The sequence below is a fragment of the Crotalus tigris genome, unplaced genomic scaffold, assembly GCF_016545835.1.
Source record: "Crotalus tigris isolate CLP2741 ecotype Arizona unplaced genomic scaffold, ASM1654583v1 scf7180000024276.985868, whole genome shotgun sequence".
NCBI classification, from domain to species: domain Eukaryota; kingdom Metazoa; phylum Chordata; class Lepidosauria; order Squamata; family Viperidae; genus Crotalus; species Crotalus tigris.
This window is the reverse complement of record NW_024100448.1, coordinates 707,873-721,219: the sequence shown is the minus strand read 5'-3', so window position 1 is coordinate 721,219 and position 13,347 is coordinate 707,873. Positions and strand designations below refer to the sequence as shown.

General features: G+C 37.6%; 1 protein-coding gene across 1 annotated transcript; it reads right to left on the bottom strand.

The window, feature by feature from the left end:
- Nucleotides 1–1,129: 1,129 nt before the first annotated feature.
- Nucleotides 1,130–12,668, bottom strand: CUNH9orf64 (chromosome unknown C9orf64 homolog). Its single transcript, XM_039323498.1, has 5 exons — nucleotides 12,522–12,668; nucleotides 8,875–9,256; nucleotides 6,416–6,675; nucleotides 5,256–5,451; nucleotides 1,130–1,842 (listed from the first exon to the last, which is right to left on the bottom strand). Exons 2-5 carry the CDS (start codon nucleotides 9,209–9,211, stop codon nucleotides 1,610–1,612), a joined length of 1,026 nt encoding a protein of 341 aa, XP_039179432.1. The 5' UTR covers nucleotides 9,212–9,256; nucleotides 12,522–12,668; the 3' UTR covers nucleotides 1,130–1,609.
- Between the last annotated feature and the right edge of the window lie 679 nt (nucleotides 12,669–13,347).

Below are 13,347 nucleotides of genomic sequence, written 5' to 3'. Positions count from 1 at the left end.
GCCTTGTCGGGCAGCGTTCCCGAAAGCTGAGGGAGGGAGTGAAACGCCTGTTCCTTTTTTGGTTTAAAAGGGGGGGGGGGAGGAGCGTCCAGCCTTGGCAACTTTAAGATTTGTCGACTTCAACTCCCAGAATTCCCATGCTGGAGTTAAAGTCCGCAGGCCAAGGCTGGACACCACTACTTTTAGCAAAGGGACCACGAAAATGAACTTAATTTACACTGAAGTGCTTCACTTAATTCCATTGCTACTGGATTACAAGGATAAGTGGCATGTGTGTGAAAAAAGAATCCTAGATGATAATGAAGCATCTAACTCCTCGACATGGTATCTTCAGATGTTATCATTCCCAACTGTCTTTGTTGATGCAGAGGGGGCAGGCATCTCACCCACTCTTCAGTTGAAAGTCATTTGGACAAATCACCCCCTAAAGTCAAGCTCACGAATGGTTTATCTTCTTTACATGATGCATCAAGACTGAAATTGTATAAGCTGGAAGAATCCATGATTTGACTACAGGTCCTTGACTTACGAACATAATAGAGCCCAAAATTTCTGTTGCTACGTGTGAAGTTGTTAAGTGAGGTTTTGCCCCATTTTAGGACCTACCTTGTCACAGTTGTTTAGTAAATCACTGCAATTGTTAAGTTAGTAACTTAGGTGCTAAGTGAATTGGCGTCCCCATTGACTTTGTTTGTCAAGGTCACAAAAGGTGATCACATGACCAGAGGATGCTGCAATAGTCATAAGTGTGAAAAACGGTCATATGTCACTTTTTTCAGTGCCATTGTAACTTCAGTCACTAAACCAATAGTGGTAAGTTGTGAACTATCTGTATAGAAAGGGCCTATTTCAATATCTGTTATCTGCATGCAGAAGAACCAAAGGACAAAAAAATTGTTCTTTGCGTTGAAGTCAACTCCCGGTGATTGTACAAGGCCATGTGTTGAACCTTCTAAGGTTTAAATATATATATATATCCCATTTTATCTTATAATCCAAAGATTTCCTGGTAGTCTCTCATCATTCTTTTGAATCAACCAAGTCAACTAGATATTATCTTTTAATAAACAAGGAACAAGTCATTTTGTTTCCTGAAGAATCAGTTAATAATCTCTTGAAATATTACTGATTGCTTTTTGTTGTTGGCTTTTATTCTTTAGTTGTAATTTCAGATAATTTTTTAAAAAAATTCTTGTGTATCAACTTTGAATCAATGTTGCTGAATGACATTACCATGTTTTGAACAAAATAATCCTTGGTAAGCAGCACACAACTTCAGAAGGTACATCAAATGTAAACTGAAATGGTTTTTACACAAGTAGGTAATTTGATTACAATAATATTAATTTGCAAGATATCTTTTGATTTTATATGTAATCCAGATTTTTTACAGTTTCACACATTTTAATCAAATCCATTAAGCAAATATATTGCTTGCAGAATTGGAATGTAAATAAGCAAGAAAATGCCTTTCTTCTGATAAAGTGGAGATTAAAGAGCCAAATCTTAAGTGCTACATGGGCAGCCATGCCAATTTTTTTAAAATTCTAAAGTATACATAAATTTTGAAGATTTTGATGCTTTATATCATTATCATTTATAAATGGTATTAATAATATATGGAACGTACACAGTGAAAAGGTACTCCTTTCATATCTTCTCGATGATCCCGAGCATAGTCCCATAAATAATAATCAAGGAGAACTGCATTGATCTTTTTACTCATGTTCTCACCTTTCTTTTTATAAAGTTCAAGCAAACCACTGCAAATGAGCTCACAACACCAAATACTACAACCTCGAATCTCCACTTCCTGATTATCTCCAAACTGGAACACATGCCCTGCAAAATAGGGAAGGGTCAAAGAAAGTAACATGAATAAAGAAAATGGGAATATAAGAAGAAATATTTTAATCAATGCATACCTAACATTTTTTATGTTAATCAGGGTTATTCAAGTTACATATTTTCTGTATTTTAATCTACAAAAGTAATTACGATGCTGCTAAATTGAAAGGGTTGCAGTAGTTCTGAATTGCTTATTTATGTCTCACTCCCCACATTTTCTTGGTCCTTCATAACATTCCTAATTCTCTTCCTAACTAGGGGCAAATGTGCCCATCAGAGGGATCTTTGATAGTTCTTGAGTAGACTGTAACTATATCATATCAGGAGAGGGTCTTCACATAGAGGTAGGCCAGAAATTATTGTTTCTTGCATTGTACTGCACAGAAAAAGGCAATCTTCTTGCAAAAGAAGACATGAAACAAACTACTGGAATCTCAGAAAGAAAATGGCTCAGCTCAGTATACCCTGATCAGATAACAGCCATAGATTTTTGAATGGCAAGAGGAACAAAGTTGCAGGAAGTTTAAGAAAGGTAGTAGAAGTCAAAAAAAGAGGTCTATAGTGAATTTCCACAGACAGGATTAAATCGATAAATGAGAGATTCCAGGTAAAAAATTAATTGACCGCCTACTGATTTTGTACATTTGCCCACTGACAAAAAAATGATCAGTCTATAATTTTAATGGTAGGTTTATTTTAACAAAGACAGAATAACAACAAAGAATCCAGAAAAACACATTTCAAAAAAAAAATTGATTTGCATTTTAATGAGTGAAATAATTTGATCCCCTATCAATCAGCAAGATTTCTGACTCCCAGGTGTCTTTTATACAGGTAATAAGCTGAGATTAGGAGCACTCTCTTTTACCTGTATAAAAAACACCTATCCACAGAAGCAATCAATCAGATTCCAAACTCTCCACCATGGCCAAAACCAAAGAGCTGTCCAAGGATGTCAGGGACAAGATTCTAGACCTACACAAGACTGGAATGGGCTACAAGACTATTGCCAAGCAGCTTGGTGAGAAGGTGGCAACAGTTGGTGTGATTATTCGCAAATGGAAGAAATACAAAATAACTGTCAGTCTCCCTTGGTCTGGGGCTCCATGCAAAGTCTCACCTTGTGGAGTTTCTATGATCATGAGAACGGTGAGTAATCAGCCCAGGACTACATGGGAGGATCTTGTCAATGATCTCAAAGCAGCTGGAACTATAGTCACCAAGAAAACAATTGGTAACACACTATTGCTGTGAAAAACTGAAATCCTACAATGACTGCAAGGTCCCCCTGCCCAAGAAAGCACATGTAAAGGCCCACCTGAAGTTTACCAATGAACATCTGAATGATTTAGAGGAGAACTGGGTGAAAGTGTTGTGGTCAGATGAAACCAAAATCAAGCTCTTTGGCATCCACTCAACTCGCCATGTTAAGAGAAGGAGGAATGCTGCCTGTGACCCAAAGAACACCATCCCCACCATCAAATATGGAGGTGGAAACATTATGCTTTGTGGGTGTTTTTCTGCTAAGGGGACAGGACAACTTCACTGCATCAAAGGGATGATGGACGGGGCCATGTACCGTCAAATCTTGGGTGAGACCTCCTTCCCTCTCTAGGGCATTGAAAATGGGTCATGGATGGGTATTCCAGCATGGCAATGAGTCAAAACACACAGCCAAGGAACCAAAGGAGTGACACAAGAAGAAGCACATTAAGATCCTGGAGGGGCCTAGCCATTCTCCAGACCTTAATCCCATAGAAAATTTGTGGAGGGAGCTGAAGGTTTGAGCTTAATGACTTAGAGAGGATCTGCAAAGAGGAGTGGTACAAAACCCCTCCTGAGATGTGTGCAAACCAGGTGGCCAACTACAAGAGATGTCTGATCTCTGATTGCCAACAAGGGTTTTGCCACCAAGTACTAAGTCATGTTTTGTGAAGGTGTCAAATACTTATTTCACTCATTAAAATGCAAATCAATTTATCACTTTTTTGAAATGTGTCTTTCTGGATTTTTTGTTGTTATTCTGTCTCTCACAGTTAAAATAAACCTACCATTAAAAATATAGATCAAACATTTCTTTGTCAGTGGGCAAATGTACAAAATCAGCAGGGGATCAAATACTTTTCCCCCTGCTGATTTTGTACATTTGCCCACTGTACATTAATAGAAAGTAAAGGCCATTGAATTATATTAGAGATTATTTTAGAGAAGACAAATAGGTACAACATTATCAGTATCAATATAAACTATATTTAGCAACAGTTAGACACAGAATTATAAACAAGCCAACATGCCTCCCTGATACAACTAAACACGCAACTATCTGCAGTTATTAAACTTCTTGAAAAAAAATTCCCAATCATGAAATTGCAACATGGGCAATCAAGTATTTATTGAACTCTTGAATACAAATGTATAAACTTATAAAAGTTCATTTCAAATGGAGACAAAATGTTGTCCACTATTTTAAAAGTCTGCATGGCTTGCCTGTATGTGTCTTCAGAATCATCTTAAAATAAAATTGGCCTCCCATCTAATACACAAATGCTGGAAGAAGTTGTTAATTTCCCCCGTTTATGTGACATGAGGAGAGGCCAGGCACTGCTTTCTGTTATGGCTCTGGCATTTTGAAATAGACCCTCTAGACTTTTTAATTTTACTTAATTAAATTTAAACACACCAAAGTGACCCTGGGTGCCTCACAGAGTCAACAGCCAACAAGGTACGGTAAAAAATGGATTGTAATCTAGATATTAGTTTAGCCCAGTTAGTTAAGATGGTAGTTGCAAACTCCTGAATGAAGACCTGCCCCTTTGTATATGCAAGTGATGCTGACATTTGTACAAAGGGTTTAATTTATGTGGTGACAATTGCCAACTTGACTTTTGATTCTTTAATACTGTCAGAGAGGGACATAGATGGATGGGAAAAAACATAAGATTTGGCAAACAGAAGTATACATATCAGGGGGAAAAAATCTGGGTATACAAGTTTTAGCAATCAAATTCATCAGGTTCATCGCCTAGAAATAATTTAAAAATGAAATGTCTTCTTTCCTAGATACAAGTAGCAGAGTAGAAAATTTGGAAAACAGTGATCATTAAAAAATCTTAGTTTCCCCTTTTATTTTTTTCTTTCTATATAATAAAAGTGAAAAAGTAAGACATTCAGTTAATACTGTCTTTTGCATTTACTGTATACTCAAAAGTAAGTAATTGGGGCTTACTCTAAGGCATCTATGTAGGATTGTAGATTGTCACGAATGAAGGCAATTGTCGATTGTGTTTTCCGGGAATAGATAACTCTCAATTTCTCCTATGTTTATTTCTGCTTCCATACATCAAAAGACTACTGGTATAAAGTGGCAGGTGACTAGAAATTCTTCATGATCATGAATAATATAATACCTTTCTTAAGTTTGTTCATTAACTCTTCTGAATATCTCATTGCTCCTAAATGAACTAGAACTTGTGGTATCCTGTAATCAGCAAATACAGAGATTCTGGAAATATCATTGAAGCAGCCATCTCCTTTCCCCTCCAACACACTCCAGGTGTCAGCCACAAGGATCTGTGCCCGTTTGTAAAAAGCCACCTTTCTACCCTGGTAGGAAAAGGAGAAAAAAAAACAAAACACACCCCAGAATAATTATAATGACTGGAATGTAGTCACATTTACAGATTTTAACTGTTATTTCAAGATGTTATTCTTACCACCTTTCATTTCAAAAGAAGCTAAATATGATGGGAATTATATGAAACATGACAGCTCATATATGAGGAGGTTAAAGGAGTGGGCAGATTCAGGATCAAGCCCACCTACATGCAAGAAATCCCCTGGAGGACTCCGAGCCAGTCACTATATTTTAACACAAACCTACTCCGTAAGGTTCTTACTGTATTGGAGGAGAGAACTCTATGTACTCTACGCTATTTTTGCATTAGTTTCATTATTGCCTAAGCATTGCAAAAAAATCAAAAACAGAGATGCAGTAAGATATGATGTAATAGCAAAACAAGTAAAAAGAAGCATTCAGTAACATCTCCCCTCTTTCATTTCCCCCCAACTATTACAGTACTTAATTATAACCTGCTTTAAACTTTTACAGCTATTGCTGATATATACTATGTCTGTCATCAGATGCCTTCATTTGGTCAGATTTTTGTTGTGAATATTGGATATAACCTCAATTGCTCTCAATCTTGTATCATTAACAAGGGTTGTTGTCTTTTCCAAAATTGTGCCCACTGGATTCTTGACATTCTCAACATATTGTCTCAGTAAATTGTGATATTTCTTATTTATACACACCAGAATAATTCTTAATACAAGTATTTGTGGTTTCAATTCTGCAGCAGTTTGGGAATATTGGCCATACCATTAATGGCCTCACTATCTATGTTAGATGATAAAAGCACAGGTAATATGTGCTGTGGTATTTTCCACCCTGCCACAGCACAAAATGAAACACCATTTGTTTGCAGCAGTTCCTTGTCCATCTTTCTCATCCAAAAAAAAAACATGAAACCAAAAGGTTAGCTGAAAATGCAGACTATAGGAGATTTACCTGAAATGTAGCTTCATCTCTAAAAGATGGGAAATTTTCCACTATAATCTGTAATAATTTGGGGGCACTTTTTCCACTTTCTTTAACACATGTGAGGAAGGAGCCCCCAAATTTCTCCAGCAGAATTGTTCCAGCTTCGTTTAGTACACGATGTCTCTCCTCGATTAAAGGCATAGGCACCTCTGAATCAGAACGAAATACATGCTTCACCTGATCCAAGGTCATAGTGGCATAATAAGAAGCACTGGTGATGGGTGTTCCTTCAGAAAGGGCAGCAAATAAAAACAATCATTATTAATTATATTTGATGAAATAATTAGTAAAATACAAGATGAAGGACTTTAAAAAATGTTCCAATTAGGAAACAACTAAACTGAATTTATTTAGGCTGATTATCAAAACAACTAAACAATTTATTTCTCACTTAATTTACCTCTGAATATATATATACTGGACCTGCTATTGGAATTATGATTTAATATACTTTTCAGATTGTTTTAAAAATGGAAATATTTGTAATTTTAAAAAATACTTTTTTCTATTGATTGACATTAATGAAGATAATTCAGCAATTGAAGATGATCATTCAGAAGAAAGGGAGGAGGATAGGTTAATGTTTTCCTTGAGTTGAGTTTGACTGCTGGTGACTTCAAAGACATGTCCATGCACATTCTCTGCCTAACAGCATAGAAGTAATTTAGCGCTATTGATCAACCTCTAGTAGCCTAATCCTGCTTAATTTCTTTTTGACCAAGATGATGCTAGATGCTCCAGTGGATAGAGACCTTGCAAAACAAGCTATGGTTCTTGAAATTTTAAGCAATTAAAAGATCTTTGGTTGAACTGGAACTCAATTACATGGGTGGCAATAAGCAGAAAAGCCTGAACTAAATGGCCAGAATAAATCCTTGTGAGCATTTCATAGTTGCCAAACAAGAAAGTATCTTTTATGTTTTATTTAAGGTTGCTTACATGAACAACTGATGTCTCCAAAAGGGCTAGGGTTAGTTGCATCTCTCCAGTCTTATTAAACTATTTTTAAATTCCTTCCTTAGTGTCCTCTTCCAAACTTTAGATGCTTCTTCTGACATATATGTTGACAGATATACTGTAAATCAATAAAATGTCAACCTACTCTTTTCTATTAAAAACTATCAGCTTTGAAAATTAAATAATGCATCTGAATACCTGATGTGTAAGCTAAACAAGAGGAAGATGGTGATCTTTCCTGCTAATGGTCTACTTGTAAATTTCACAGAGGGTTTCACATCTTTCTCAGCACAGCCTAATTCTGTTGATATACTTCCCTATTTATTGGGAGAAGACTACAAGAGAAATTAAAGTGAAATTAGAAGAGGCAGCTTTCCGGTCTGGACCAGCTGCCTTCCACTGCACTGCTCTCAAGGCTTGTCTAATATCATGACAGCATCAGTTTAGAGGCCAAGTATCCATAGCAGAGGCAAAACAAGAAACACATAGATTATTCCTTATAGTCATGTTCCAATCTTTTTTCAATTAATGCTTTATAATATGGTATGTCATGTGTGAATCTTTATTTTATTATTATTGAAAGCGAGTTCCAAATCCTAATCCGGATTAGTCCCAGTCAGATTTCTAGGGAGAAAGCAACTGAGAATTAATCTTCCCCTTCTGTTATTGCAGCCAACTTTCTCCATATTCCTCTTTCTGGCAGAGAAAATTAAAAGAGGGGAAATCCCTCTAATGAGAATGCCTTTTTTAAAAAAAAATTTGTCTAATTCCTGGTCTGAGAGGCAGATTCTGAGGAGAAAAAAAAAAGTAACCCTAATTTGAGACTTGATACTTTGGAATGGGAGTAAACATTTTTATACTGCTCATTCAGTGTAATAGGTTGCTTAGCCACCGAACTGATACAATGCTATATTACAACAAGGTAGTTTGATGGCACCATATAAAATAACATTCATAATCACCTATAAATAGCCCTCATCTTAACAACCACAATAACCATTCGAAGTTAACAATGGCATTGAAAAAAGTGACACAACCTGTTTTCATACTTATGAACATTGCAGAATCCCCTTGGTCATGTGAATAAAATTTGGAGGCCTGGCAACTGGCATGTACTTAGAACAGTTGCACCATCCTGGGCTGATGTGATCACCGTTTGTAACTTTCCCACAAATAAAGTCAATGAGGGAAGTCAGATTTGCTCAATGACAGGATGATTCATTTAACAACTGTGGCAAGGAAGGTCACAAAATGTTGCAAAACTCATTTAACAATTGTCTTGCTTAGCAATGGAAATGTTAGGCTCCAGTGTGATCATAAGTCAAGGACTATCTGTAATCTCTTGTAGACTTTATTCTATTTCATGAAAGAGCCGTATTTATCTTATTGTCAGTCATATATATCTGAAGCGTAAAGTCCAAACACAAGCTTCAGGTGTTTATCTAATCAGTTTAATTCAGAAAACTAACCTTCGTCCAGGGCTCTGTTGATGGCAGCACAAAGAGACCAATAGCCACTGTAAGTCTTGCCTTTATATTTCACCAAACATTTATGGTCTTCATGTTCAGACCAAAAAGAAAAATTGAGCACATCCGCAACAAATACCCAGTTCACTGCATCTTCACTTGCTTCCTGTGGGTTTAACTCATGAGAAGACTTCCAGCCAGCCACACTGAATTCCTTCTCTGTGACTTTATTGAACAACATCTCTGCAACCTTTTGCACACCCCTGTCTTCAATGTACACATCTTTGCTGTTTTCTGCTATAAACTTGGCAGATTCTTTAGGATTTAAAACTGCTTCCATATTTTCCTTGTTTCTGGATAAATGTGATAAAAGTTAGTCTTCGACCTATAAATGCAGAATTGATAGAATTAAAGAAAAATACGTAACATTTATTCTGTTGACAATCCATTTATCTTCCCAGGTTTTTCCAAATAGTAAGCAATCCCTGTATGGGTTATGCAGCAGTAAATTCTATCAGTTTAACAGCACTTATTTTCAACTTTGTATACCACTGTTCCCTTGACAATTCAAAAATGTAAATCTTTTCTGTTCTAAAAGCACAGCACCAATTTTGGCAATAATGTTTGTCATTCTCTACTGATGCAAAAGTCTTTACCGAGTTAATTGTATATATATTAAAATAACAAAACATCTTATTGAGCCTAGTCCAAATTGAATAGAATGGGAGAATTACACAAAAGCCATGCAGATGGATACACGTTTATTGTTTAACTGTGGCACTTTGCAATTTTTTTTTAATGATCAAACCTTTCAAAAATATCTTTCAAAAATCCTGGAGTACCGAAGAACTACTAAAGGATCGGAAAACAGCTGATGTGGTTCCCATCTTCAAAAAAGGAAAAAAAACAGACCCAGGAAATTACAGACCAATCAGCCTAACATCGATACCAGGGAAGATACTGGAAAAGATAATAAAAAAACAGATCTGCGAACATCTAGAAACAAACAAAGTTATAACTAGAAGCCAGCACAGGTTTGTTAAAAACAGATCATGCCAAGCCAATCTTATGTCATTCTTTGACCAAGTGACTAAATTAGTAGATCAGCGAAATGCTGTGGACATAGTATACTTAGACTTCAGCAAGGCATTCGACAAAGTAGACCACAACGTACTTCCATGTAGATGTAGTACCTTAATGGTACTACATCTGCATGGAGGAAAATAAGAGTACCCAGTACTCTTCAACATCTTCATAAATGACTTAGACAAGGGAATAGAAGGGGAACTTATCAAATTTGCAGATGATATTAAACTGGCAGGAATGGCCAACACTCTAGACTTGAACACTGAGTCCTATCTAACTAAATAAAATTCAGTGTAGAGAAAAGTAAAATCTTATACTTAGGCAAGAAAAACCAAAACTACACATATAGATTGGGTGAAACTAGGCTTAATAGAAGCAACTGTGAGAGGGATCTTGGAGTCTTAGTAGACAATCAGTTAAATATGAGCCAATAGTGTGTGGCGGCAGCCAAAAAAGCCAATGCAATCCCAAGAGGGACTAAATCAAGATCACATGAGGAACTAATACCGCTCTACAAAGCCTTAGTAAGACCATACCTAAAATATTGCCACCAATTTTGGTCTCCACACTATAAAAAAGATGTTGAAAAGTGCAGAGAAGAACGAAGATGATTAGGGGACTCAAGGCTAAAATATGAAGAACAGTTACAGGAACTGGGCATAGCTAGTCTAGTGAAGAGAAGGACCAGGGGAGACATGATAGCAGTGTTCCAATATTTGAGGGGCTGTCACGGGGGGGGGGGGGAAATCACTCTATTTTCCAAAACACCTGAAAGCCAGACAAGGAATAACGGATGGAAACTGATCAAGGACAGATTCAACTTAGAAATAAGAGAAATGTTCTGACAGAACAATCAACCAATGGAACAGTTTGCCTTCAGATGTGGGAGTTTCATCACTGGAAGTTTTCAAGAAGAAACTGACTGCCATCTGTCAGAAATGGTGCAGGGTTTCTGTTTGGCTGGGGATTAGACTAGATGACCTACAAGGTCCCTTCCAATTCTGTTATTCTGAAACCATCCTTGCAGATCATACTGTATGTTGAAAACAGCAATTTTGTGGCATTAAAAACAACACTTTTTCCAAAGGTGTCAAGGATTTCAGGTGTTAACAGAGGGTTATATGTGAAAATTAGCACTTAGATATTCAAGAAATGGATGAGAAATAAAGTTTGTGCTTCCAATATTTCTGCTGTTTTTTTTTTTTCTTCCAGAGTCCCTTTCCCTAAGTCAGCCATAGCACCATTTAAGCTTTCTTCAAAGGTGCAAGAGATAAATAGATTGGTCATGTAATGTTATCTGATGTCAGAAAGCAAAATTGCAATGGGAGAATAAAATGTAGAATCTTTGCCAAATTGAATCCGACTCTTAAGGACCTCATGGACGAAGTCTATGTCATTGTCCTACGACTTTTGTTTCGTTTTGTCTCACCCCGCCCCAGTCTTCTTTTACGAAGGACTACCAGATTTGGAGGACCACTAGATGGTAGCGAAGAGTTAAGATGTGTTCATATCCATCTGCAACCATTTCTAAGGGATAGGCCAGTCCTATTTTAAACCCAAGTATTAATAATCAACCGAAAGCCACGGTTTCCTATAGAAATTAAAACTAGTTGTGATTGCTCTGAAGGCTTTAGCTCCGCCCACTGATTGCGCAGATTGTGTCGGTGACCAATACAGTATTTTGATTGTTAGAAAACTTTTTCCCCGACCCGCTTCAGTTAAAAATCAATATTGCCTAATAAAATGGCCAAAGCGACATTTGTTTTTAAATCAGAGAGAGATGCACTTTTTAGTGAATGCGCGAACGGCAGAGATGAAATGGTAGAAAGCGCTCCTGTTCTCAGCAAACATAGCAAGGGTTCACACGAACAATAGGCGTGAAAAAAGTTCCGCCCTATCCTTGGTCCCCCAGCCCCGCCACGATTCGCACTTTCACCGATCGCTTTAGGAAATCTTGCTGCTAAGTAACAGCGAGTCCACTTTAGGCCTGCGCTTTTTCTCCACATCAGAATTTTTACATTTTGATCTAGTCCAGTACCAGTCATCGAACACACAAAGCGACGCGGGAAGAAGCGGATTGTCTGCCAATCAGATCCGATTCCCTGGAGCACTTGTACACCCGCAGGCGCCAAGTCGCATTCAGATTGGTATAGTATTTGATTCTCGGTCGTTTCTACGGTTTTCATGAGAGGCAGAAAGAGAACAAAAAAATGTGTTTCTTTTCCTCGTTCGCTATCACACATGGCCAAATAAGGACTGCCTACGGATCACTGGAGAAGGGCCTAACGCTGGGAAAGATTGAGGGCAATAGAAGAAGGGGACGACAGAGAATGAGATGGCTGGATGGAATCACTGAAGCAGTAGGTGTGAACTTAAATGGACTCCAGAAGATGGTAGAGGACAGGAAGACCTGGAGGAACGTTGTCCATGGAGTCGCGATGGGTCGGACACGACTTCGCAATTAACAACAACAACGGATCTTAGGCCTACGGAAAACACCCGGAAGCGTGCAGACTTTTAGGAAAATGTCACAACGTCTCGCCAAGAGGTTAAATTCATCTTACCTTTCAAGATACTGTGCTCGATTTGGATATGCTCGCTCAGTGAATCCACGAATGATCTCACGTCGATCTCCTTCGGTACAAAACGGCGTTTCTTCCTTTCAACCTTTCTCCAATCGTCCTTGCTTTACTCTCCAATCAGAATGGACTATATTTGCATAAATTAGTGCGGAACTCAAAAAGGTAAACGGACGTCGGCGCAAGCTGCAACATGCTGTCTTATTTCGCTAGAGCTACATCCATGTTCTGTATTTTGTGGAATGGTGAATCCTTGGTGAGTGGGGTTTTTTGTTTTGCACTATTAGTGTTGATTCCTGGCGACATTTTTCGGTCCACGTAGATTTTAAAAACTTTTCAAATGGCATTCTTACCGGGTGTAAGGTGATAACTGGCCCACTTTCACTTGGTTTTTAATGGCTAAAGCAGCATCAGAGAACGTAGCACCCCACTTAACCAGGCTAACTTATAAGTGTGTATCAATCTTGACCCTTAACAAAAGTTCATGGTTTTGAAATGTGACTCTTCAAAATCTTCAGCTCAACTGGTAGTCAACAATTAAATCCTCCTTACACCAACATGTTTCCTATTATAAAGTTTTAAAAAACCATCCAGCACCATCCTACAGGGTCTTCCCTTTTATATCAGGACTTTCTCCCTGCACAGGGAACACTTTGAAATACTGTTCATTCTGAAATAAAAAGGTTTAGCATGCATTCATTCATGGACGTCCCACTGAATTCAACAAGGCTCGCTTGACAAGGTAACGTAAACCTAGACTGTTTTGTTTATACGAAGTTGAAAGTTTTTGCATTGTCCCGTTTTGAAATAT

Coding starts and splice junctions, on each gene's coding strand:
- CUNH9orf64 (XM_039323498.1), bottom strand. CDS start 9,211: ATGGAAGCAGTTTTAAATCCTAAAGAATCTGCCAAGTTTATAGCAGAA. Junction 5,452..6,415: donor GAGATGAAGCTACATTTCAG/GTAAATCTCCTA, acceptor TTTTCCTACCAG/GGTAGAAAGGTGGCTTTTTA. Junction 1,843..5,255: donor AATGAACAAACTTAAGAAAG/GTATTATATTAT, acceptor CCTATTTTGCAG/GGCATGTGTTCCAGTTTGGA.